We start from the raw sequence: 27,087 nt of genomic DNA on the forward strand, positions 1-27,087 counted from the left end.
GCAGAAGCCGAATCTGACTGCAATTTCAGCAATCTTTCTCTGTGAGAAACACTTTCTCCGCTAGTGTATTGAACTGAGCTCCCAGATACGCCAGAGTTTGAAAGAGGACTAAATGGCTCATTGCTAAGTTCACCACCCATCCTAGAGACTTCAAGTGCATCAGTACATTTTGTACTAATTGTCAGAGGTCATTTGATTTCACATGAATAAGCCAGTCATCCAGATACGGATACACCAACACACCCTCTCTTTTGCAATGCAGCTGCCCCCACCATCTTCACCCTGGTGAAGTTATGTGGAGCTGTCACCAGCCGAAGGGAAAGGCTCAAAACCAAAAATGTTCCCTTAGGACCATGAACCTCAGGAATTTCTGGTGCTCCGGCCTGTGCAGATATGCCTCTATCAAGGCGAGAGATGCCAAGAACTCTCCTTGTGTACCACGCTATGACGGACCTCAGAGTTGGATCTCAGGGTTTCCATGTGGCAACGGGGAACCTTGAGAGCTGCATTTACCTTCTTTAAATCCAATATCTCTTGAATTGGATACTTTGAGGAAAAGAAACAGGATGCTTAACTTAAAATTGACCTCTGGAGGGATCCAAGATGGCCGCTCGTATTGAGACCTAAACGGGAACGCTCTGCCTTCGTCTTTTGCTTTTTGGAGGAAAAAAATGCTTGCTAAGAGGAAAGGTAGAGTTCGGACCTACCCGACCGGAACAAACCCTTCCCCAAGTATTCAGACAGAGATTACCCGTTTTGTGAGTCCAACACCTCAACAGAGAGCTGAGGAAACCGATGTGCAGGAAAGCGTGGAACGGCTAACCTTGCCGACGGGGGAGGTGTCTCTAAGCCCAGAGCAGAGAGAACCACCTACGCAGAGCGCAGCAGAGGAGATGTGGAGTGGAGGCACGGCAGCGATTCAAGCCGGCCAAACTCCAGGGTTTACCTCACTGACTCCAGACGGGGCAACAGCCGGACCTTTAACATCGAGTCCGGTGGAGAAGCTAAGAGGAGAAGCTAAGATCTGAGGGGCTAATCGTAACCAGCACGAGTCTGGGAGAAGGTATGTCCGCAGAAAATAGCACAAAGAAAGACCTAATTGTCATTCCTGAGAAGCCTGCGCAGGTGACTCTAGAATCCCTCTGGGAGTTTATGGTGGGCATGGCCTCGGCAATAAACTCCATGAATGGAAAAATGGAGATTTCTAATTTGCAGAGCGTTCATAAAGTTGATGCAGTGCAAACACAACTAGACGGTATGAAAGGGAAAATAAGTAAAATGGAAGAAGAAAATAAACAGCTTCAACAGTATAAAATTGCAGCAATTAAAGATTCTCAAGCTATCTCCAGACGCGTAGAATTTATAGAAAACAAATCTAGACATTTGAATCTACGATTTACCAACTTTCCCAAAGTTGTGGGAGAAATCCCTTACACAACTTTGAAAAGATTCATACAAATGAACTTGGAGATAACAGAAGAAAATCTACCTTCTATAAATTCCTGTTTTTTTCTACCTGCATCGACGCGCACAGGAGATCCTGCAAATGTTCCCTTTGCAGGGGACCTAACTGGGTTCCTTGAAGATTCTACATTACAAAGTTATAAATAGGGGAACACTGTTGGTGTCATTTATTACCGTTAAAGATATACGTCTAGTGATGAGAGCATATTTTCGGAAATATCCCCATAATTTTCATGAGGCTGTAGTAAACGTTTTTCCTGATTTAGCTCCGGCCACACAGGCCAGGCGTCGGGGGTTTATAACCCTCAGACAAGAGGCCATAGGGCTGGGCTATACTGTTAAAATACAATTTCCTTGCAAATGTTTTCTCATGAAAGATAATGAACGTTATGTATTTTTTATTCCTGAGCAATTAAAGGAGTTTATTGAGGCCAGGAAAGTTAACATCTTAACCTAAATTGGAAGAAAATGGATGTGTTGTTACGAGCAGCCTGTTTAAATATTGATTTATTGTTCTAAAAGTGTTCCTTTAAAGATTTCCGGATCCACAAATTAATACTCTGCTGGGTGCGAGATTCAATATATTAAATAATGTTAGAAATTATATAAGTATTTTGGTCACCGGTGTTTAGGAAGTATCTATATAAGTTATTCCTTGGGGGTGAATGTCTCTGTTTTTGACCTTATGAAGGTGACAAAATAATTTTGTTTTTCTGTTTGTTATTGGAATCGCAATATTTCTTTATAAGCAAAAATTTTTTGTTTATGTATTAAAATGAATAAATAAAGAATTAAAAAAAAAAAATAAAATTGACCTCTGGCCACACAAACAGGCCAATTCAATAAAAAGTGTGGGAGAGCTGGCGCTTCGTGTTGAGTGCCCACTCTCCCAATGTGCGCCCAGGCACCTCTCCTGGGCGCGCGATTCTCTATTTAAATGAGGCCGCACGCTAATGGCGCTAGGGACAATAGTGCATCCCTAGTGCCTCCTTATTAGCATTAGGGATGGCTGTCAGCGGGTCCGACAACGGACGCTCAATTTTACTGGCATCGGTTTTCGAACCTGCTGACAGCCACGGGGGTTCGGAAAACAGATGCCAACAAAACTGAGTGTTTTCTAACCCGCCAACTGGCGGGCAGATTTTTTTTTTAAATTTTTGGTTTCTCCGACTTAATATCGCTAGGATATTAAGTCGGAGGATAAACACTGCTTTTCTGTACCCTTTTCAGGGTTGCTTAGAACTTAACACCTGCCCTTGGTGTTTTTTTCTGAGAGTAAAATGGAGAAGGCTAAGGTGGGGGTAGAAGGAAAGAGAGGAGAAGAAATCAATAAACAATGGTCCCAAAAGAAGTATTTCGGTCTCAGGAACCTTATGGCTACCTGAGTCTACTTCCTCACCACTTGGGCTCCACTGGGAACTCCAAAGGGCAGTTAATTGTGAGCCCTCTAAATGCTGCATCAGTTCAAATATGTCTGCATCTGCTGGAGACAGAGAAATACTAACAAAATGTATTACTGCACAAATTCATGTACTGTGCATGATGTCATGGAAAATTTATAGTTCTGTCACCACCTGCTGGCAGGGAGGCAAAACCCACTTGTCAAGACTGGTATGGCAGGATGATAAGGAATACCCTATTGTAGGATTTTGACATTTCTCATGTGGCTGAAGTCACTCAGTGTCATGTCTCATATTCCTCCTAAGTCATGCCAATATTTACCACCAGCATACATTGTTAAATGCAGTACTACTTAAATGCCCATATAGCATGCTGAATTATATAAGACCTGTTAAATAGATGTCTAATTTGAAATCTGTGATGCTGAGTGTACCTTCATACGATGCTGCTCAATGATCAAGCTATCGTGTCTGTGAGCCTGAATCATTAGGTACCTCAGTGATACTCTTTGAAATGGACAACTAGGTGTTTCGGAGGCTGGCTCCTTCATCAGGGGCTGGTTCTTTGAAGAGAGACTCGTGGAATGTAGATTGTTGTACTGTGGCCACTGTCATTCATCAAATTGTGGACTGCGCCGCTGAAAATGCGGTCTGTGGGGCTCCGTACTTGACGACCGGCTGCTCCTGCGGCTCCTTTATTGGCGCCAATAAAGGAGCCGCAGGAGCAGCCGGTCGTCAAGTACGGAGCCCCACAGACCGCATTTTCAGCGGCGCAGTCCACAATTTGATGAATGACAGTGGCCACTGTACAACAATCTACATTCCACGAGTCTCTCTTCAAAGAACCAGCCCCTGATGAAGGAGCCAGCCTCCGAAACACCTAGTTGTCCATTTCAAAGAGTATCACTGAGGTACCTAATGATTTAGAAGCCTTATATTCAGGCTCACAGACACGATAGCTTGATCATTGAGCAGCATCGTATGAAGGTACACTCAGCATCACAGATTTCAAATTAGACATCTATTTAACAGGTCTTATATAATTCAGGTTGAGATTACTTGTTATATTTATTAAGGGTCTTATATTTAGCATATAGCATGCTGCCATCTCCAACAGAAACGAGAGGTAAAGCTACTTACTAGGCTGCTGCTGCTGTGGTGCTGGAGGCTGCTGACCGCGCTGAGAGCTGTAGGCTACCTGGTGTGACAGGGGTCGGTATTGCTGGCTAGAGTTTGGGTATTGTGCTGGAGGATAATAGGATACTTGGATCTGAAGTCACATTTCACGATGATGGAAAAAATAAAATAAAATGGATGGAAAGAAGAGAAAGATGGCAATTGATCAGGAGAGAGGCTGTACAGGCTTTTTGTGCCAACAGACACCTGTAGAATCCTGCATTATGCCATTGTAACTTGAAATAATGCATCAAAAGAAAATCATAATCCCAGTGAATTCCTCAGATGAGACAAACATTTGCACTATCAGGATAATTTACATATAGCTGAGCTGATTACATCTACATATAGTGACCAGGTGGCTTCATGTCACCAAGGATAGGCTGAGCCAGTTGTGATTTTGGCTACACTGCATGCATAGAGACGCAGTTTCTTTTTCCCTAAGAAAAGCAGGAACTACTTCTTGATGCCTGCAAAAAGTAATAAAACCAAGATTAGCTTAGCCTGTCCTGATTGACATGGAATCTTCTGGCAGCTGATCCTATAAGCAAGTTTTGTGTACCTGCTGTGGTGGCTGTATGTAGCCTTGGGGCTGCAAAACCTGCTGGCTGGGAGGAGGATGTCCTGAGGAAGAATAGCTATTAGCAGCCATGGGCTGCCCTGCAGAAGCCATGATGAAGCCGGCCTGCTGTGGATGCTGAGAAATGAGCGGAGGCTGAAAGAGAGTGGAGGAACTGTCAGGAGCCTCGGAGGAACCCTGCCGGCTGAGGCTCATCTGACCAAAGTGGCTGTTCAACTCATCTGCCTAAATCATAATAGGGAAAAAAAGGGCACAAATATTAATGCAAACTGCAATGTGTCTATAAAATCCATATAAAACCTACAAACTCACCTCCTGCCCAAGAACTATTCTATCCCCGCTTGCATTATTTTTGTCACAGTTAAAACATTGAGAAACTTTCAGCCAATTAGACACGGCCCCCCCCCCCCCCCAAATATTGCCACACAGCTTCAAGCTCCCATTAAACATAGTTAGAAAAAGATGACATCTTAGATCTTAAAGAGTTATTTTGGACTGAATTGCTTTTTCTTTTCATTAATCTTTATGAATGTTCCCTAATGTAAGCTGTTTACAAAATACATTTAGAGGGTAATTTTCAAAGCCATTTCTGCAGGAAAAACAGTGCTTTGCCTCCGGAAAGCAGATTTGTTCACCTGTAACAAAAGTGTTCTCTGAGGACAGCAGGAATTCAGTCCTCACATATGGTTAACATCATCCGATGAAGCCCAGCCTGGAACTTTTATGTCAAGTTCCTATAACTTTGTGACCTACTGGGCATGTGCAGGCTGGCATAATACATGTGTCCAGGTGGAGGCCTCTCAGCTTAAACATGGAAAAACCAACTCCAAGGAAAGGCAAGCAGATTTCATGAGACTGATATCCTGCTGTCCTCTGAAAACACCTCTTCTGTAAGCAACTCTGCTTTCCCGGAGGACAGGCAGGATGGCAGTCCTCATACATGGGGAATTCCTAGCTACAGACTGCCCCAAATGAAAAAAGGGGAAAAAAATAATGAATAATGTCAATGGACACAAGAAAGGAAAATTGGTTCTTACCTGTTGATTTTCATTCCTGTAGTACTACGGATCAGTCCAAACTGCTGGGTTTTGCATCCCTTCCAGCAGATAGAAACAGAGAAAAACTTGAAGAGCACCCCCTCTTAAACCAGTGTGCCACCTGCATCTCTTCAGTATTAACATTACCAAAGAGAAATAAGTAATTAAACAATGGTCAGATCAAGCAAGGATAAGAAGAAAACCAATCAAACTATGTACATGTGATAACCAGGATAAGGTGAAGTAATCTTCTGTAGCACCTAGGAAATCAGACAAATTGCTGTGAATAAAAAACGAGGGGACTCTCAAGAAAAATACTGGTCACCCCCCCCCCCCCCCCCAATGGGAGGGTGCCTGGACTGATCCGTGGTACTACAGGAATGAAAATCAGCAGGTAATAATCAATTTTCCTTTCCCTGTACATACCCGGAACAGTCCAGAATTGCTGGGATGTACCAAAGCTTCCCTATTTGGGATGGGACCTTGAGAGTCCTGCTCGAATGACACTGCTTCCAAAACAGTTGATGTCCGGTGCTTGGACATCCAAACGGTAGTGTCTGGCAAAATTGTGCAGAGACTTCCAAGTCGCCGCTCTGCAGATTTGTTGCGGCAAGATCAACTGGCACTCTGCTCAGGAAACAGCCTGCGACTGGATCGAATGTGCTTTTAACCCCTCCGGAACAGGCCGTCCGCGACGAATATAAGCGGAAGCAATGGTTTCTTTCAACCAACGGGCTATGGTCACTTTTGACACTTTATGATCTTTCTTAGCACCACTCCATAGAATAAAAAATGATCTGAAACCTGAAAGGCATTAGTGACTTTGAGGTAATGCAAGAGAACTCTCTTGACATCCAAACAATTCAGTTCTCTAGCATGAGGGGCATCCAGTTCAATATTGGGAAAGGCCGAAATTCCACTGGATGGAACAATTCTGAGCGAGATCCCAGAATCAGAAATCCGCAAAAAAGGTTCCCTACAAGAGAGGGCTTGAATTTCAGATAGCCACCAAAAACACCATCTTGAGAGTTAAATCCTTTAAGGTGGCCTTTTGAGGGGCTCAAAAGGAGGTTCACATAAGACCCTGAGTACCAAATTAAGACTCCACGAAGGACATACTGGATGGACTGCAGGATTCAAATGTTTTGCCCCTCGAAGGAAACATACCACATCAGGATGCACCGTCAGGGCCGCAACATCAATCTTGCCTCTCAGGCATCCCAAGGGCGTCACCTGCACCCGGAGGGAGTTAAACAACAACCCTTAGCTAAGGCCTTTCTGTACTTAGAGAAGATAAGGCCATCGCGGAAAGATTAAATGATTTCTTTGCTTTGGTGTTTACTGAAGAGGATGTTGGGGAGGTACCCGTACTGGAGAGTTTTCATGGGTAATGATTCAGATGGACAGTCAAATCACGGAGAACCTAGAAGATGTGGTAGACCTGATTGACAAACTGAAGAGTAGTAAATTACCTGGACCAGATGGTATACACCCCAGAGTTCTGAAGGAACTAAAAAAATGAAATTTCAGACCTATTAGTAAAAATTTGTAACCTATCATTAAAATCATCCATTGTACCTGAAGACTAGAGGATAGCAAATGTAACCCCAATATTTAAAAAGGGCTCCAGGGGTGATCCGAAAACCTACAGACTGGTTAGCCTGACTTCAGTGCCAGGAAAAAGAGTGGAAAGTGTTCTAAAGATCAAAATCACAGAACATATAGAAAGACATGGTTTAATGGAACAAAGTCAGCATGGCTTTACCCAAGGCAAGTCTTGCCTCACAAATCTGCTTCACTATTCTGAGGGAGTTAATAAATATGTGGATAAAAGTGACCCAGTAGATGTAGTATACTTGGATTTTCAGAAGGCGTTTGACAAAGTTCCTCATGAGAGGCTTCTAGGAAAAGTAAAAAGTCATGGGATAGGTGGCGATGTCCTTTCATGGATTGCAAACTGGCTAAAAGACAGGAAACAGAGAATAGGATTAAATGGGCAATTTTCTCAGTGGAAGGGAGTGGACAGTGGAGTGCCTCAGGGATCTATATTGGGACCCTTACTTTGCAATTTATTTCTAAATGATCTGGAAAGAAATACAACGAGTGAGATAATCAAATTTGCAGATGATACAAAATTGTTCAGAGTAGTTAAATCACAAGCAGATTGTGGTAAATTGCAGGAAGACCTTGTGAGACTGGAAAATTGGGCATCTAAATGGCAGATGAAATTTAATGTGGATAAGTGCAAGGTGATGAATATAGGGAAAAATAACCCATGCTATAGTTACACAACGTTAGGTTCCATATTAGATGCTACAACCCAAGAAAGAGATCTAGGCATCATAGTGGATAACACATTGAAATCGTCGGTTCAGAGTGCTGCGGCAGTCAAAAAAGCAAACAGAATGTTGGGAATTATTAGAAAGGGAATGGTGAATAAAACGGAAAATGTCATAATGCCTCTGTATCGCTCCATGGTGAGACCACACTTTGAATACTGTGTACAATTCTGGTCGCCGCATCTCAAAAAACATATAATTACGATGGAGAAGGTACAGAGAAGGGCTACCAAAATGATAAGGGGAATGGAACAGCTCCCCTATGAGGAAAGACTAAAGAGGTTAGGACTTTTCAGCTTGGAGATGAGACGGCTGAGGGGGGATATGATAGAGATGTTTAAAATCATGAGAGGTCTAGAACGGGTAGATGTGAATCGGTTTTTTACTCTTTCGGATAATAGAAAGACTAGGGGGCACTCCATGAAGTTAGCATGTGGCACATTTAAAACTAATCGGAGAAAGTTATTTTTTACTCAACGCACAATTAAACTCTGGAATTTGTTGCCAGAGGATGTGGTTAGTGCAGTTAGTATAGCTGTGTTTAAAAAAGGATTGGATAAGTTCTTGGAGGAGAAGTCCATTACCTGCTATTAAATTGACTTAGAACATAGCCACTGCTATTAATAGCAACGGTAACATGGAATAGACTTAATTTTTGGGTACTTGCCAGGTTCTTACGGCCTGGATTGGCCACTGTTGGAAACAGGATGCTGGGCTTGATGGACCCTTGGTCTGACCCAGTATGGCATGTTCTTATGTTCTTAATCTGTGTCACCAGAGACTTATGAGGAAAAACTCCCTGCTCGCAACACCCAGATTTGAAGACCTTCTACACCCTGACATAAGTTAGAGAAGTAGAGGTCTTCCGAGCCCGCAGTAGGGTGGCAATGACATCCTCTGGATTACCTTTTGTCCCCGTTTCCTTTCATAAGCCAGGCCAATAGACAAAAGCGATCTGCCTGGTCGAAAAATATAGGACCTTGATGCAGTAGGTTTGGAAAGATGACTCAGGCGCAGGGGATCGTCCACTGCAAGGTTGACTAGGTGCGTGAACCTTGGTTGCAGAGGCCACTCAGGAGCCACTAACACACTACCTTCTCTGGGTGGACTTCTATTTGCCTTAGAATCTTGCCTATCAGAGCCCATGGAGGAAACACAGAGCAGAACATCGTAAGGCCAAGGAAGCACACTAGGGCATCGACCCCTTCCGCACCGTGCTCTCTTCTGCGACTGAAGAAACAAGGTGCCTTGGAATTCTTTTTAGTTGCCATCAATTCCAGATGAGGAGCACCCCACCGGCGCAAGGCGAGGGTCATTGCGGCCAAGGATAGCTCCCATTCTCCAGGGTCTAGCCTTTGGTGGCTCAGAAAATCTGCCTGCACAGTCGATCCCTGCTATGTGTAATGCCACCAACAGGGTTAGATTCTGTTCCACCTAGGCCATCAGCATCTCCGCTTCCAAGGCTACCAGACGACTTTTGGTTTCTCCTTGATGGCTGACGTGGGCTACTGTCGTCGCATAAAACTCACACCGCCCAGTTGCGGACGAGAGGAAGAAATTTCTGCAACGCCAAGCGCACCGCTCTCATTTCTAGGCAATTGATAGGCCACTGCACCTCCTCCTGAGACCACTGGCCCTGGGCCGACTGAGATTGGCACACTGCTCCCCAACCGGACAGGCTAGCGTCCGTGGTCACTATCACCCATTGAGGCACTTCGAGGTCCACCCTTCACCTCAAGCGATCATTGGCAAGCCACCAACCAAGACTGGACATAGTAGATTCTGTGAGCAGTAAAGAAATCTGAAACTCCTCCGACATCCGATCCCAGTGGGAGAGCAAAGCTCTCTGTAAAGGCCTCATATGAGCAAATGACAATGGGACGAATTCTAGAGTGGACGCAATGGAGACAAGATCCTGCAAGTAATCCCAGACTCTGGATACAGGAGCTGCCAAGAGGTGTTGAACCTGTGTCCTCAGCTTGGAGATCCGTTCCTCCATGAGGAAGACTGTGTACTGCCTGCCTGCAGAGTTCCTCCATGAGGAAGACTGTGTAAGACTGTGTACTGCCTGCCTGCAGAGTTCTTCCGATTTCGCTCGAATGAGCCAGTCGACCAGGTACAGGTGAACTAGTACTCCCTCCTTCCTGAGAGCTGCCACCGCCACGACCATCACCTTGGTGAAGGTGCAGGGAGCCATAGCTAAACCGAACGGGAAGGCACGGAACTGAAAATACATTCAAAGGTCCATGAATCGGAGAAACCTTTGATGATCCTTGTGGATATCGATGATAAATGAGAAAAGTAGTTAGAAAAAAACTGAAAGGAGCAGCTACAAATGTAAAAAGTGTTCAAGAGGCATGGGCATAGTTAAAAAATACCATCCTAGAAGCACAGTCCAGATGTATTCCACACATTAAGAAAGGTGGAAGGAAGGCAAAACAATTACCGGCATGGTTAAAAGGTGAGGTGAAAGAGGCTATTTTAGCCAAAAGATCTTCATTCAAATATTGGAAGAAGGATCCAACAGAATAAAAAAAAAGGATAAAGCATAAGCGCTGGCAAATTGATAAGACAGGCTAAGAGTATTTGAAAACAATTTGGCCGTAGAAGCAAAAACTCACAGTAAAAATGTTTTTAAAATATATCCAAAGCAGAAAGCCTGCTAGGGAGTCAATGGAACCATTAGATAATCGAGGGGTTAAAGGGGCACTTAGAGAAGATAAGGCCATCACGGAAAGATTAAATGATTTCTTTGCTTTGGTACTTACTGAAGAGGATGTTGGGGAGATACTCTTTCCGGAGGAGGTTTTCATGGGTAATGATTCAGATGAACTGAACCAAATCATGGTGATCCTAGAAGATGTGGTAGGCCTGACTGACAAACTGAAGAATAGTAAATCACCTGGACCAGATGGTATACACCCTAGGGTTCTGAAGGAACTCAAAAATGAAATTTCAGACCTATTAGTTAAAATTTGTAACCTATCATTAAAATCATCCATTGTACCTGAAGACTGGAGGATAGCAAATGTAACCCCAATATTTAAAAAGGACTCCAGGGGTGATCCGGGAAACTACAGACCAGCTAGTCTGACTTCAATGCCATGGAAAATAGTGGAAAGTGTTCTAAAGAACAAAATCACAGAACATGTAGAAAGACGGTTTAATGAAACAAAGTCAGCCCAGCTTTACCCAAGGCAAGTCCTGCCTCACAAATCTGCTTCACTTTTTGTAAGGGGTTAATAAACATGTAGATATAGGTGAACCAGGTGGATGTGTATTTGGATTTTCAGAAGGCATTTGACAAAGTTCCTCATGAGAGGCTTCTAAGAAAAGTAAAAAGTCATGGGATAGGTGGCAATGTCCTTTCATGGATTAAATGGACAATTTTCTCAGTTGAATAGGGTATACAGTGGAGTGCCTCAATGATCTGAACCAGGACCCGTGCTATTCAATATATTTATAAACGATCTGGAAAGGAATACATCGAGCGAGGTAATCACATTTGCAGATGATACAAAATTATTCAAAGTGGTTAAATCACAAGCGGATTGTGATAAATTGCAGGACCTTGTGAGACTGGGAAATTGGGCATCCAAATGGCAGATAAAGTTTAATGTTGATAAGTGCAATGTGATGCATATTGGGAAAAATAATCCATGCTGTAGTTACACGATGTTAGGCTCCATATGAGGAGCTACCGCCCAGGAAAGAGATCTAGGCGTCATAGTGGATAATATTTTGAAATCGTCGGCTCAGTGTGCTGTGGCAGTCAAAAAAGCAAACCAAATGTTAGGAATTATTAGGAAGGGAATGGTGAATAAAACGGAAAATATCATAATGCCTCTGTATCGCTCTATGGTGAGACCGCACCTTAAATACTGTGAACAATGTTGGTCTCCGCATCTCAAGAACGATATAGTTGCGATGGAGAAGGTACAGAGAAGGGCGACCAAAATGATAAAGGGGATGGAAATTCTCCCCTATGAGGAAAGAGTAAAGAGGTTAGGGCTATTCAGCTTGGAGAAGAGACGGCTGAGGGGGGATATGATAGAGGTCTTTAAAATCATGAGGTCTAGTACTGGTAAATGTGAATCTTTCGGATAATAGAAGGACTAGGGGACACTCAATGAAGTTAGCATGTAGCACATTTAAAACTAATTGGAGAAAATTCTTTTTCACTCAACGCACAATTAAACTCTGCAATTTGTTGCCAGGGGATGTGGTTAGTGCAGTTAGTGTAGCTGGGTTTAAAAAAAGGTTTGGATAAGTTGTTGGAGGAGAAGTCCATTACTTGCTATTAATCAAGTTGACTTAGAAAATAGCCAGTGCTATTACTAGCATCAGTAGCATGGGATATACTTTATTTTTGAGTACTTTCCAGGTACTTGTAGCCTGGATTATCTACTGTTGGAAACAGGATGCAGGGCTTGACTGACTCTTGGTCTGACCCAGTATGGCAATTTCACATGTTCTTATGCAGCTATGTTTGTTAGATATAGGGAAGCCAAGAACTCTCTGCTGCACACTGCGGCAATGACTGAGCGCAGGGTCTCCATCCAAAAGTGCAGTACTTTGAGGGCCTTGTTCCCTTTCTTGAGGTCCAGAATCAGACGGAAAGAGTCTTCCTTTTTTGGCACCACAAAATAGATGGAGTAACACCCTGTCCTCCACTCATCTGGGGGAACGGGAACGATGGCCCCGACGCACTTCAGGCCTAAGGAGGGTTTGACAGACAATCTGCTTCTTCATTGGTGAACCGCAGGGGAAAACAGAAACAGGTCTCGAAGAGGTCAAGAAATTTCTAAAGAGTAACCGTGCTCTATGATGTTTAGAAGCCACTGATCCGACATTATCTTGACTCACTCCTCGTAAAACAGGGACAGCTATCCGCTGATGATTGGGATGGAGGAATGGGTCGGCCTTATCTCATTGCGAGGATTTGGACCCCAGAGACCCGACTGACCCTGTTACGGTTCGGTCTGTGTCCGCAAAAGGAGTGGGACCAGGACTGAGACCTCCTTGAGGTTTGCCTCTGGCCCAGTGGAGATGCCCTGCTCTGCCGGAAGCATCTCTGACCCCGAAAACAAGAACGGGTAGGAAGAAAAGCTCTAGCCGCCTTAGGCTTGTCCTCAGGAAGCTTATGCACCTTATTGTCGCCAGAGACTTTATTAGTTGCTCCAAGTCCTCATCAAAAAGGAATTTGCCCTTATAGGGGAACACCCCAAGTTGAGACTTAGAGGAAACATCAGCAGACTAGATGTGTAACCACAGGAGCCTCCTCGCTGATACCATGGACACCAAAGTCCTGAATGAGGAATGGAGGAGATCATATAAGGCTTCCACGCCATAAGCCACTGCCGCCTCTAAGCGCTCTGCCTGCTCCGACTCCTGAAGGGGAGATCCCTGGAACTCAGGAGCTGCTGTACCCTCCTCAGGCTCGCTTGAAGCATGAAGCTGCTCAGACTGCGGCCCTAATGCCGAGGGCCAAAACCTTGAAGATTCTTTTAAGATGGACTTCACGCTTTCTATCCTGTAGATCCTTAAGGGCCACTGCTCCTACCACAGGAATAGTTGTCCTTTTCGTGACAGCTGACACTGAATCGTCCACCTTAGGAACCTTCAAATGTTCCAAGGTCTCCTCGGGCAAGGGATAGAGCTTGTCCATAGCTCGGCCCACCCGTAGGTCCGACTCTGGAATGTCCCACTCCCGGACCATTAATTGTTGAACCATCTGATGGAAAGGGAATGTCTAACTGGACCTCGTAACCTGGTTAAGATGGGTCCACCGTGTCCTAGCCTGGGTCATCCTGGAGGAGCACAATGCCCAGTTCTGCCTGGACATGTGGAATCAGAGGATCTAGCTCATTCCTCTGAAACAAGCGAACGATCTTCGGGTCATCGCCATCCAATGGCAAGACCTTCTCCGATTCCTTGTCCTGATCAAGCCCAGTGAAGGAAGGGGGAGCTGAGGGAGTGTCAGGGCTTGGGTGCCCTAGGAGATCAGAGTTCCCCTGAGGAGGGTCACTGTATCCCCTCGCAGCGAGTGGCCCTGGATCTTCTGGATCCTAACAGCCCCTTGCTGCTCCAGCCATCTGGGGTCCTTCAATCCACCTGCGTGCTGATGCTTCATCCTGCTGTGACTGGCTCGCCAGATAAGCTTTGTGCATCAAGAGCACAAAGTCAGCAGTAAAGGCAGGCTGGCCCCTAGCATCCCCCACCAGGGGATTGGGGTCGTCATTGGAGAAATCATGAAATGAGCCCTGAGGACTGTCAGGGCTCAAGTCATCAGGAGAGAGGTAAGGCGGGAGATCCCCTCCCCCTGCCGCTCTGACGCGGCAGCAAAAGTGTCTAAGATGGCCGTTCCCGCACTCAGTGAGAACGGGTCAGCCACATTCTCTTGAACAGCTGGCCGCTTGACTGCACCGTGGGAATTAGCTGCTGCTCCCCTCGCTGCGTCCGATGTCCCCTCCCCACCATGGAGGCACCGAAAACACAGGCCTGTACGGGAGAGCCGCGAAGTTGGCTCCCCGCAGGCCAAGCACCTGGAAGCACACGGCACGGCCGGCGCGGTGAAGAAGAGCGCATGAGGTGCCGATCAAGTTAAAATAGAAGACTGAGCCCGGGACCTGAAGATGCGGCCGCGACGAACCCACAGCCGTCAACGCAATGGACGAAAAGAACAGTCGTGCAGCTAAGCAAAGAAGAGAGGCTCCTGGCTCGCTTTGTATTTTATTTTATTTTTTTTTATTGCAAAACCAAAAGGTAGCTTAACCGGAGAAATGCAGGCTTCTCTGGATCCAGGGCGAAGAGGGGGAGAGACTGGACCACCGGTAATCACCTCTGGCGCCTCACTGGAACAAGAAGCAGGCAGCATATCCAACCCTTGCTCTGGGTATACCTGCTACCTGAGGGGGGGGGGGGGGGGGGGGGGGTTGGTCCCACCAGGACCTTTCAACCCCCTGGGAGGATTACCATGACTTATTGTCTGCTTGATCCGCAGAGCTGAGCAGAATGAAAACACTTTTTTTTTTTTGGAACTTCAAGATCAGTTCTGAACCACAGGTTTTGCACCACCTGCATCTAATGGAGACAAAGAAATACTGAAGAGATGCAGGTGGCATACCAGTTTAAGAGGAGGTGCTCTTAACGTTTTTCTCTGTCTCTATCTGCTGGATGGGAGGCAAAACCCAGCAGTCTGGACTGATCCGGGTACATACAGGGAACTATTTTTGTTGACAACAGGCCTTTTTTCTAATTTTAATTTTATTGTTTTAAAGAGCAATCTGGAACAAAAACAAATAGGCCCTAGGAGGGAGTGGAATTGGGTTCTACACCTCAAGAGATTCTGCAGGACAGACTGCCAAACCTGTCACATCGGGAGTCCCTGTCCAAAATATAATGTGATGAGATTGTATGGAGAAAACGCCACATCGCAGTTTTGCAGATCTCCATGGAGAATGATCTTAAGTGGGCCACCAACACTGCCATGGCTCTAACACTGTGAGCCTTTCTTTCTTTATTTAAACATTTTAATATACCGCTTATACAATGGGGTTAGATCAAAGTGGTTTACAAGGAGCACACTCATAATAAAAACATAAAAGTCACGCATAAAAAAATAAAAAAAAAGCACAAGTCAAAAAGCAATAGAACATAACAAAATATCGAGAGTACAGCAAGAAAATCATGCCTCAAAGGGGTAGATAACATGGAACTCAGCCTTGACATGATCCACCAGATTCAGTCCCACTTGGACATAATAGAAGGAAATGCAATCTGCTAGCCAATTTGATAAAAGTGTGTTTGGCAATGGCAATCCCCAGTTTAGTGATGTCAATAGAAACAAAAATCTGGGTGGAATTTCTATGGGCTTCAGTCTGATCCAGGATCCAGGTAGAATGTCAAGGTTCTCTTGCAGTCCAAACTATGCAGTGATCATTTACCTTGGTGGACATGTGGCCTGGAAAAGAAGGTTGGAAGGATGATTTGACTTAAGATGAAATTTTGACACCACCTTAGGCAGAAACTTAGTTGCAACTATCCTATCATGATAGAACTTAGTGTAAGGTGGCTAAGTCACTAGAGGCTGAAAGCTCACTGACCCTGCAGATTGAAGTCATTGCTGCCAAAAACAGGACCTTCCAGTTCAGGTGTTTCAGATTGCAGGAGTGCAGTGGCTCAAAAGGAGCTTTCATTAGCTGGGGCAGAACCATGATGTCACATAACATAGCAGGAGTCCTGATGGAAGGCTTCAACCCAAGCAAGGTCTACATGAATCAGACAACTAAAGACTCAGGCTTCTACATGCTGAGGTGAATTCTTACCAAGTTGATCTTGAGACCTGACTTGACAGATGTAGAAGGTAAGCAAGCAGTTTTTGTGTGGAGCAAAAAGATGGATCTACAGCCATTTGGCACTACAAGACAAACCTCCTCCATTTCACTGGACTTCCTCGTGAATCCCTTCTTGAGGTTAACAGAACATGAGACTCACCCTCTAAGAGATCCAGGGATTGCAAGGTTATCCTCTCAACATTCAGGTTGTGAGAGCCAGGGACCTGATGTTGGGATGGTACAACTGCTCTTTATTCTGAGTAATGAGAGCAGGGGAATTCCCCAGTCTAACCGGCTAACTGATTGATATTTTTCTCAGGAGATCTGTCTTGGCCAAAAAGGAGGTATGAAAATCATGATCACCTGATCTTCCCTCTCCTTCAACAAAGTCTTCACAATGCACGAAATTGGAGGATATGCAAAAAGCACAGCTCTACTTAAGGGCAAAGGCATCTGAGGCTAGTTTGTCTTGGGCCCCTTTCCAGAAATACAACTTGCAGAACTCCAGCTGGTAAATCTCAACTTATTTTTTTTTTTAGTAATCAATTTATTGGTGGTCGCTTATTCCCACACCAACCGCTGGAGCTTTAAACAATTTCCAAATGCCAATGCCAGTTACCGACATGGCACACGTTTCGCTATAAATAGCTGCTTCAGGGCAATGTTGCTCAGAATCTTTTACTTCTTATTGAATCCAGCGTTCTGCTTTTCTCGTTAAAGTTCAATGACAGTTCACTGACATTTTCCACTGAATTACTGTAACTCACTTTATCTAGGACTCTCAGATATCACTGTGCGTCCGTTTCAGTTGGTTCAAAATACCTCTGCCTGACTAGTTGTTAATATAAACTTCAGAGATCACATCACCCCAGTCCTTCAATCACTTCACCGGCTTCCAATAAGACAATGCATTCAATATAAAGTTCTGACAATCATTCACAATCTAATTCACAACTCCTCAGTTATTTGGCTCTGCTCTTCATTACGGCTGTATCAACCACCGCATCACCTACTGTCTATCGATAAAAATTTTCTGCAAGTTCCGACAATCAAGACGGTGAAGCTAGATTTAATACAGAAATGCACCTTTTCAGAAGCAGGCCCCACTATATGGAATTCGATCCCAGACTCGCTCCGACTTTTATCAAACACAAAGGAGTTTAAGAAAATGTTGCAGGACGAAGATTGGGCATCCAAATGGCAGATGAAATTTGATGTGGATGGGTGCAGGGTGTTGCATATGGGGAAAAATGGTCCTTGCTATAGGTGCACGATGTTGGGTTCCATATTAGGGGCTGCTACCCAGGAAAAGGATCTGGGCGTCATGGTGGATATTACTTTGGAGTCGTCGACACAGTGTGCTGCAGCGGTCAAAGAGGCAGATGGCATGTTGGGAATTATTGGGAGGGGAATGATTAATGAAGTGGAAAATGTCAGGATGCCTCTGTGTCGCTCCATGGTGAGACCGCACTTGAATGCTGCGTGCAGTTCTGGTCGCTGCATCTCAGGGGGGATATGGTTGCGATGGAGAAGGTACAGAGATGGGCGGCCAGAGTGATAGAGGGGATGGAACGGCTTCCATATGGGGAAGGGCTGAAGAGATTGCGGCTGTTCAGCTTGGAGAGGAGACGGCTGAGGGGGGACATGATGGAGGTCTTTAAGATCATGAGAGGTCTTGAGCGAGTGGATGTGAATTGGTTGTTTACACTTTCTGATAGTGGAAGGACTGGGGGGGCATTCCATAAAGTTAGCGAGTAGCACATTTAGGACTAATTGGAGAGAATTCTTTTTCACTTGATGCACAGTTGGGCTCTGGGGTTTGTTGCCAGATGATGTGGTTGGTGCAGTTGGTGTGGCCTTACTTAGGGAATAGCCACTGCTATTAATTGCATCAGTAGCATGGGATCTTTTTGGTGTTTGGGTAATTGCCAGGTTCTTGTGGCCTGGTTTGGCCTCTGTTGGAAACAGGATCCTGGGCTTGATGGACCCTTGGTCTGACCCAGCATGGCAATTTCTTATTTCTTTTGTTAAAAACATACTTATGTTCCGCCGCCTTTAGCAAGCTCCAAGCAGTATGACACAACCCCTCCGTTCTCTTCTGTCTTGTATTTTAATAATTCCAGTCTCATTTATTGTGTTTTTAAAATTTTGTTTGCCCTAAATCTATTTATCTCCCATCTATGTTTCTTCCTCAGTTTTTAAATTATGTTCATTTAAGTAAACTGCTTAGACCTACCTAAAATAGTATAGACGACATATAAAAGACTTTAAATAAAATAAATACCAGCTGGAGTTTTGCAAGTTGTAAAGTTGGATTTTAAATGCTTTCGCACTGATGGAACAATTTTGATATTTTGTGGGAATCAGAGATTGCTAACAGCATTATAACAAAACAGAAATAATGGAGGAAAGGGTTAGGTCGACCGTTATAGTTGGTGATTCGATTATTAGAAATGCAGACAGCCAGGTGGCTGGTGGGCATGAGGATCGCATGGTAACTTGCCTACCTGGGTGCGAAGGTGGCGGATCTCATGCGTCACCTAGTAGGATTTTAGACAGTGCTGGGGAGGAGCTGGCTGTTGTAGTACATATGGGCACCAACGACATAGCCTAAATTTGGCTTCCAGAACTTCCCTCCTACATTTTCCTAAGGTAGAAAGCTGAAATCCAGAATCTCCAGGGAAGCTTTCTCTGAAATGCTCCCTCTTCCATGCACAGGTCCCCAGAGGCAGGCAGAGCTCTGGAGTCTCAATGCATGGATGAGATAATGGTGCAAGGAAGAGGGATTCAGTTTTGTTAGGAACTGGGGAACCTTTTGGGAAAGGGGGAGTCTCTTCCGAAGGGATGGGCTCCACCTTAACCGGGTGGAACCAGACTGCTGGCGCTAACCTTTAAAAAGGAGATAGAGCAGCTTTTAAACTAGAACAAAGGGGAAAGCCGACAGTCACTCAGCAGTGCATGGTTTTGAAGGGAGGTATCTTCAAAGAATACTAATAATGCATTAGAATTAGGGCATCCCAACAGTGAGGTTCCAATAATAAGAAAAGTAGTCCAAGTCCCTGTAATTAAAAACTCACCTGAGCTAAAACATTCCAATTTACCCCTATCAATTAAAAAGCAGAATGAAAATACAAACAAAAAACACACTTTGAAATGTTTGTATGCTAATGCCAGATGTCTAAGTAGTAAGATGGGAGAATTAGAATGTATAGCAGTGAATGATGACATAGACTTAATTGGCATCTCAGAGACATGGTGGAAGGAGGATAACCAATGGGACAGTGGTACACCGGGGTACAAATTATCTCGCAATGACAGAGAGGAGCATCTGGGAGGCAGGGTGGAGCTTTATGTCCGGGATGGCCTAGAGTCCAACAGGATAAAGATCCTGCATGAGACTAAATGCACAATCTAATCTTTATGGGTAGAAATCCCTTGTCTGTTGGGGAAGACTATAGTGATAGGAGTGTACTACCTCCACCTGGTCAAGATGGTGAGACAGACAGTGAAATGCTAAGAGAAATTAGGGAAGTTAACCAAATTGGTAGTGCAGTAATAATGGGAGATTTCAATTACCCCAATATTGACTGGTTAAATGTAACATCGGGACATGCTAGAGAGATAAAGTTCCTGGATGGAATAAATGAGTTTTATGGAGCAATTGGTTCAGGAACTGACGAGAGAGGAGCAATTTTAGATCTAATTCTCAGTGAAGCACAGGATTTGGTGAGAGAGGTAACGGTGGTGGGCCGCTTGGCAATAGTGATCCTAAAATGATCAAATTTGAATTAATGATTGGAAGTGTTACAGGAAGCAAATCCACAGCCCTAGTACGAAACTTTCAAAAGAGAAATTTTGATAAAACGAGAAAAATAGAAAAAAACTAAAAGGAGCAGCTACAAAGGTAAAAAATGTGCAAGAGTCATGTACATTGTTAAAAAAAAAATACCATCCTAGAATCACAGTCCAGATGTATTTCACACATTAAGAAAGGTGGAAGGAAGGCAAAACGATTGGTCCAGTTAAAAGGTGAGATGAAAGAGGCTAGTTTAGCCAAAAGATCTTCATTCAAAAATTGGAAGGAGGATCCAACAGAAGAAAATAGGATAAAGCAGAAGCGCTGGCAAATTGATAACACAGGCCAAGAGAGAATTTGAAAAGAAGTTGGCCATAGAAACAAAAACTCACAGTAAAATTTTTTTAAAATATATCCGAAGCAGAAAGCCTGCAAGGGAGTTAGTTGGCCTGTTAGATGATTGAGGAGTTAAAGGGGCACTTAGAGAAGATAAGGCCATCACGGAAAGATTAAACGATTTCTTTGCTTCAGCGTTTACTGAAGAGGATGTTGGGGAGATACCAGTTCCGGAGAACATTTTCATGGGTAATGATTCAGATGGACTGAACCAAATCACGGTAAACCTAGAAGATGTGGTAGTCCTGATTGACAAACTGAAGAGTAGTAAATCACCTGGTCCAGATGGTATACACCCCAGAGTTCTGAAGGAACTCAAAAATGAAATTTCAAATCTATTAGTAAAAATGTGTAACCTATCATTAAAATCATCCATTAAACCTGAAGACTGGAGGGTGGCTAATGTTACCCCAATATTTTAAAAGGGCTCCAGGGGCGATCTGAGAAACTACAGACCAGTTAGCCTGACTTCAGTGCCATAGAAAATACTGGAAAGTGTTCTAAAGATCAAAATCACAGAACATATAGAAAGGCATGGTTTAATGAAACAAAGTCAGCATTGCTTTCCCCAAGGCAAGTCTTGCCTCACAAATCTGCTTCACTTCTTTGAAGGGGTTAATAAACATGTACATAAAGGTGAACCGGTAGATGTAATGTATTTGGATTTTCAGAAGACATTTGACAAAGTTCCTCATGAGAGGCTTCTAGGAAAAGTAAAAAGTCATGGGATAGGTGGCGATGTCCTTTCATGGATTACAGACTAGTTAAAAGATAGGAAACAGAGAGTAGGATTAAATGGACAATTTTCTTAGTAGAGGGGGGTAGGGGGCAATAGAGTGCCTCAGGGATCTGTACTGGGACCTGTGCTTTTCAATATATTTATAAATGATCTGGAAAGGAATACGACGAGTGAGGTAATCAAATTTGCACAAGATAGAAAATTATTCAGAGTAGTTAAATCACAAGTGGGTTGTGATAAATTGCAGGAGGATCTTGAGAGACTGGAAAGTTGGGCATCCAAATGGCAGATGAAATGTAATGTGGATAAGTACAAAGTGATGCATATAGGAAAAAATAACCCATGCTATACTTACACGATGTTAGGTTCTATATTAGGAGCTACCAACCAGGAAAGAGATCTAGGAGCCATAGTGAATAATACATTGAAATCGTCAGCTCGGTGTGCTATGGCAGTCAAAAAAGCAAACTTTCAGGCCGATACAGTACACTGCGCTCCAACGGAGCGCACTGTTAGCCTGCTATTGGACGTGCGTTTTCCCTTACCCCTTATTCAGAAAGGGGAGGAAAACGCGCATCTAACCCGCGGCACCTAATAGCGCCCTCAACATGCAAATGCATGTTGAGGGCCCTATTAGGTATGCGCGCGGGATACAGAAAGTAAAATGTGCAGCCAAGCTAATTTCTTCCGGCACCGGGAAAGTGCACAGAAAAGCAGTGAAAACTGCTTTTCTATGCACCCTCCGACTTAATATCATAGCGATATTAAGTCGGAGGTCCCGAAGAGTAAAAAAAGTAAAAAAAAAAAAAAAAAAAGGTTTGAATTCGGCCCGCAGCTGTCGGGCCGAAAACTGGACGCTCAATTTTGCCGGCGTCCGGTTTCCGAGCCCGTGGCTGTCAGCGGGCTCGAGAACCGACGCCAGCAAAATTGAGCGTCGGCTGTCAAACCCGCTGACAGCCACTGCTCCTGTCAAAAAGGAGGCGCTAGGGACGCGCTAGTGTCCCTAGCGCCTCCTTTTACCGGGATCTACCACCGGACCTAATTTAAATACTGAATCGAGTGCACCGGCGACTGGCCAGTGCACGCGCCGGGAGAGCGGGCGTTTGCCCGCTCTCCCGCAGACTTTACTGTATCGGCCCGAATGTTAGGAATTATTAGGAAGGGAATGGTGAATACAACAGAAAATGTCAATGCCTCTGTATCCTTCCATGGTGAGACCACACCTTGAATACTGTATACAATTCTGGTCGCCGCATCTCAAAAAAGATATAGTTGCGATGGAGAAGGTACAGTGAAGGGCAACCAAAATGATAAAGGGGATGGAACAGCTTCCCTATGAGGAAAGACTAAAGAGTTTAGAACTGCTCAGCTTGGAGAAGAGATGGCTGAGGGGGGATTTGATAGAGGTGTTTAAAATCATGAGAGGTCTAGAACGGGTAAATGTGAATCAGTTATTTACTCTTTCGGATAATAGAAGGACTAGGGGGCACTCCATGAAGTTAGCAGGTAGCACATTTAAAACTAATCATGCCTTCCTACTTTCAGAAAAAGGCTTAAGACATGGCTATTTAAGCAAGCCTTCCCAGATCCATATTGAAAGACAGTAACATCTTATAAGACACTACACAATATTATGTAAATTATTAATGTAAATAATTCATCTTTACTACTCAACTATCTTACTCTAATTCTCTCCCCAGTTTTATGACCCTGTTGTAATGTAACTTTTATTTCTTTGCACTTGTTTATGTTCTGTTTTTGTGCACACCCTCTTGTTATTTGTAAACCGGCATGATGGGGTTCCTAATCTCGAATGCCGGTATAGAAAAATCTATAAATAAATAAATAAATAATCGGAGAAAGTTCTTTTTCACTCAACGCACAATTAAACTCTGGAATTTGTTGCCTGGGGATGTGGTTAGTACAGTTAGTGTAGCTGGGTTTAAAAAAGGTTTGGATAAGTTCTTGGAGGAGAAGTCCATTACCTGCTATTAATCAAGTTGACTTAGAAAATAGCCACTGCTATTACTAGCATCAGTAGCATAGTTTTTGGGTACTTATAGCCTGGATTGGCCACTGTTAGAAACAGGATGCTGGGCTTGATGGACCCTTGGTCCGACCCAGTATGGCACTTTCTTATGTTCTTATGAGATTTACTAGTTGGAGTTTGGTGCTATAAAGTTGGATTTTGAGTGAAAGAAGATAATGGAAATTTATAATACAAAACTTTATTGAGGGGGGAAAATAGTGACAAGAAATGAGAAGAGAAACTTAATTTTGAAAAAATTTTTAAAAAAGGAAATTATAAAATAATAAAATAACAACAGGGAGGTCGGAAGTTTTTTTGACTAATGATTATTCAAAGCTTGAACTGAGACTTGTTATCAACAAGCTAGTCTCTGAGGTTTTTTCATCCATAAAGAAAGAATTATATAATATTTTTGCTTCTTATACAAAGAATTGTTAAAAAAAAAAAAAATTAGCTCATTATATATTGAAATTAAATTTCTACTTGACTATCCATCTGCACCAGGATGACTTTGTTGGCTAATCGCTCTCTGAAATTCTACAGAGCATATAGTGCAGTTGCTTACCTTTAACAGGTATTCTCTTAGGACAGCAGGATGTTAGTCCTCACATGTGGGTGACATCATCAGATGGAGCCTGGCACAGAAAACTTTTGTCAAAAGTTTCTAGAAACCTTGACTGGCAGACTGAGCATGCCCAGCCTTCTGCTATCTGCCCCCCTTCAGTCTCGTAACATAGTAAAAATACAAGCAAGAAAAAACAACACAATAAACCAAAGGCAAACCCAACATCGTGGGGAGGCAGGCACGATTCCTGAGGACTAACATCCTGCTGTCGTAGGAGAACACCTGTTACAGGTAAGCAACTGCGCTTTCTCCTAGGACAAGCAGGATGGCAGTCCTCACATATGGGTGATTACAGAGCTCCAGACTGCCCCCCTGTGATCAGAGGGGTCCACAATGGCCTAACAAGGTGCCAACGGGCACAACACAACTGCGGCGTTGTGGGAAGCAGGGACAGTCTGGCCCCACAGAGAGAACGATGAGAACAGTTGAGTTCAGGACTGGAATGGGTTGCGGAGGACAGATTGGCCAAAAGTGATGTGCTGATGACTATCCCTGATTAGAGAGTAGTGCGCTGCGAATGTGTGGAGAGAACTCCAGGTCTCGGCTCTGCAGATTTCGGTGATGGGGACCGCACGCAGATAGGCCACTGATGTTGCCATAGCCCGTACAGAGCGAGTCTTCACTCTGCCGGCCAGCTGGAGGCCTGCCTGCTCACAGCAGAAGGCAATGCAATCCACTAGCCAGTTGGATAGGGTCCGCTTTCCCACTGCTGTTCCCAGTCTGTTGGTGTCAAAAGACACAAAGAGCTGGGTGGACTGTCTATGGCTCGCTGTACAGTCCAAGTATAAAGCGAGCACCCGCTTGCAGTCCAGGGTGTGAAGGGCACATTCCTCTGGGTGGGAATGAGGCCGTGGGACGACATGGGAAGGATAATTGACTGATTGATGTGGAAAGCAGTCACCACCTTCGGCAGAAATTTTGGATGCATGCACAGCACCACACCATCATGGAAGAATTTCGTGTAGGGAGCATACATAACCAGGGCCTGGATCTCACTGACTCTGAGCGGAAGTGATCGCCACCAGGAACATAACTTTCCAGGTGAGGAACTTTAAGTCACAGGATTTGAGAGGCTCGAACGGATGCCGCATGAGACTCGCCAGGACAATGTTGAGATCCCACGAGGTTGCCGGCGGGCAAAGCGGCGGCTTCAGTTGAACCAGGTCCCGCATGAAACGCCCGACCAGTGGCTGGACTGAAATGGGCGCCCCAGGACCCACTGGTGGTAGGCGCTGAAGACACTGAGGTGTACTCGGACCGAGCTGGTCTGGAGGCCAGACTTGGACAGGTGCCACAGATTTTCCTACCTGCTCCCCTGCTTGCTGGATTAAGGGTCCAGTCCGTGGCCCCCGCACCAAATGGAGAAACACTTCCAATTTAAGCTGTAAGATTTTCCAGTGGAAGGTTTCTGGGATTCAATCAAGACCTGGAGAACACGTCCGAGAGCTGCAGGGGCTGGAGGATCATGTGCTCAACATCCATGCCGCAAGGACCAGGGCCTGGAGGTTCGGGTGGCGCAAGGTGCCCTGGTTCTGCGATAGGAGGTTGGGAGCCATCCCCAGTGGAACCAGTGCACTCATGGACATGTCCTGGAGCAGAGGAAACACACACTTGCCTTGGCCAGGAGGGTGCCACTAGGATCATGGTCCCCTCGTCCTCTTGCAGCTTCATCAGAGTCCTCAAGAGAAGCGGAATTGGGGGGTACGCGTACATGAGACCTTGTTCCAGTGAAGGAAGAACGTGTTGCAGGCCGGACGGTCCTTCCCCGGAATCAGGGAGCAGAAAATGCTCACCTTGTGATTTTGGGAAGAGGTGAACAGGTCCATGTCTGGCATGCCCCAGCAACGGAATAGGCTGGCTATACCGCTGGGTTCAAGGACCACTCGTGTGGCTGGAAGGACTGGCTGAGGCGGTCCGCCAACGTGTTTAGGTGGCCCGGCAGGTATGTGGCCCGCAAATATATCCCCTTGGAGAGGGCCAAATCCCAGATCTGTAATGCCTCCTGGCAGAGGGGGAAGGAACCCGTGCCTCCCTGCTTATTGATGTACCACATCACCACCTGGTTGTCCATTCTGATGAGGATGACCTTGGAGGACAGCCTGTCCTGGAAGGCCCACAGAACGTACCAGATTGCCCACAACTCCAAAACATTTATCTGGCAATGGGACTCGGCCATAGTCCAAAGGCCCTGATTATGCAGGCTGTCTCTGTGGGCCCCCCACCCCTGAGGCGAGGCATCGGTGGTGAGGGTCATCTGGGGTGGAGCGGGCTGGAATGGGAGTCCTATTTCCAGATTGGACAGGGCTTCCCACCAGGCTAGGGAAAGACAGAGAGGGTATGTGACTGTCACTGGTGCTTCCAGATCCTGGGATGCCAGCTGCCATTGGCACCTCATGGCCCACTACGGGTCCCTCATGCGAAGGCGGTCATGTGGACGGAGGCTGCCATATGGCCCAGCAGGTGGAGCAGCAGATGGGCTGGTACCATTGCTTTGTTACAAACGAGGGTAGCCAGCGAAGAGAAGGCGACCACTCGATCCCTGGGCAGAGAGGCTTTCGCTTGTGCCATATCCAACCTGGCACCGATAAAGTCCAGCCGTGGAGACGGATTGAGATGTGCCTTGGGGAAGTTGATAACGAATCCCAGAGTATGTAGGGTGTTGACTGTCAAGGCTAGAGCATTCATGGCCCCAGAATGTGAATTGCTCTGGATCAGCCAAGTCATCCAAGTATGGAAAGACGTGGACCGAGCAATGCCTGAGGTAGGCAGCTACCACCGCCAAGCATTTCGTGAAGATGGGTGGGGCTGATGCCAACCCAAAAAACAATAGTTTGTATTGAAAATGTGCCATCTCCACCAGAAAGTGTAGTTACTTCCTGTGCATGGGGACAATTGCAATATGGGCATAAGCCTCCTTCAAGTCGAGAGAGCAGAGCCAATCTCCTTTTCAGAGGAGCGGAATCAGCATGCCCAGAGAGACCATCTTGAATTTTTCTCTTACGAGAAAACTGTTTTACGCCCTGAGGTCAAGAATGGGGCGCAATCCGCTGTTCCTCTTTGGAATGAGGAAGTACCTCTAGTAGAAGCTGTGCCCCCACTGTTCGCGGGGAACTGGTTCTACCATGCCTGCTGCTAAAATGGTGGAAAGTTCCAATTGGAGGATGACCTGA

General features: G+C 45.0%; 1 protein-coding gene across 10 annotated transcripts in view; it reads right to left on the reverse strand.

Moving 5' to 3' along the window:
- R3HDM2 (R3H domain containing 2) overlaps positions 1-27,087 on the reverse strand; it is a 447,291-nt gene that overhangs the window by 54,792 nt on the left and 365,412 nt on the right. For all 10 annotated transcript variants that reach the window (XM_029594890.1, XM_029594896.1, XM_029594892.1 and 7 more), the window contains 2 exons: positions 4,603-4,845; positions 4,005-4,134 (listed from right to left, as the gene is read on the reverse strand). In XM_029594890.1, the coding sequence (XP_029450750.1) occupies positions 4,005-4,134; positions 4,603-4,845 (373 nt within the window). The remainder of the gene's footprint in view (positions 1-4,004; positions 4,135-4,602; positions 4,846-27,087) is intronic.

Source organism: Rhinatrema bivittatum, chromosome 3 (assembly GCF_901001135.1).
Source record: "Rhinatrema bivittatum chromosome 3, aRhiBiv1.1, whole genome shotgun sequence".
Classification (NCBI taxonomy): domain Eukaryota; kingdom Metazoa; phylum Chordata; class Amphibia; order Gymnophiona; family Rhinatrematidae; genus Rhinatrema; species Rhinatrema bivittatum.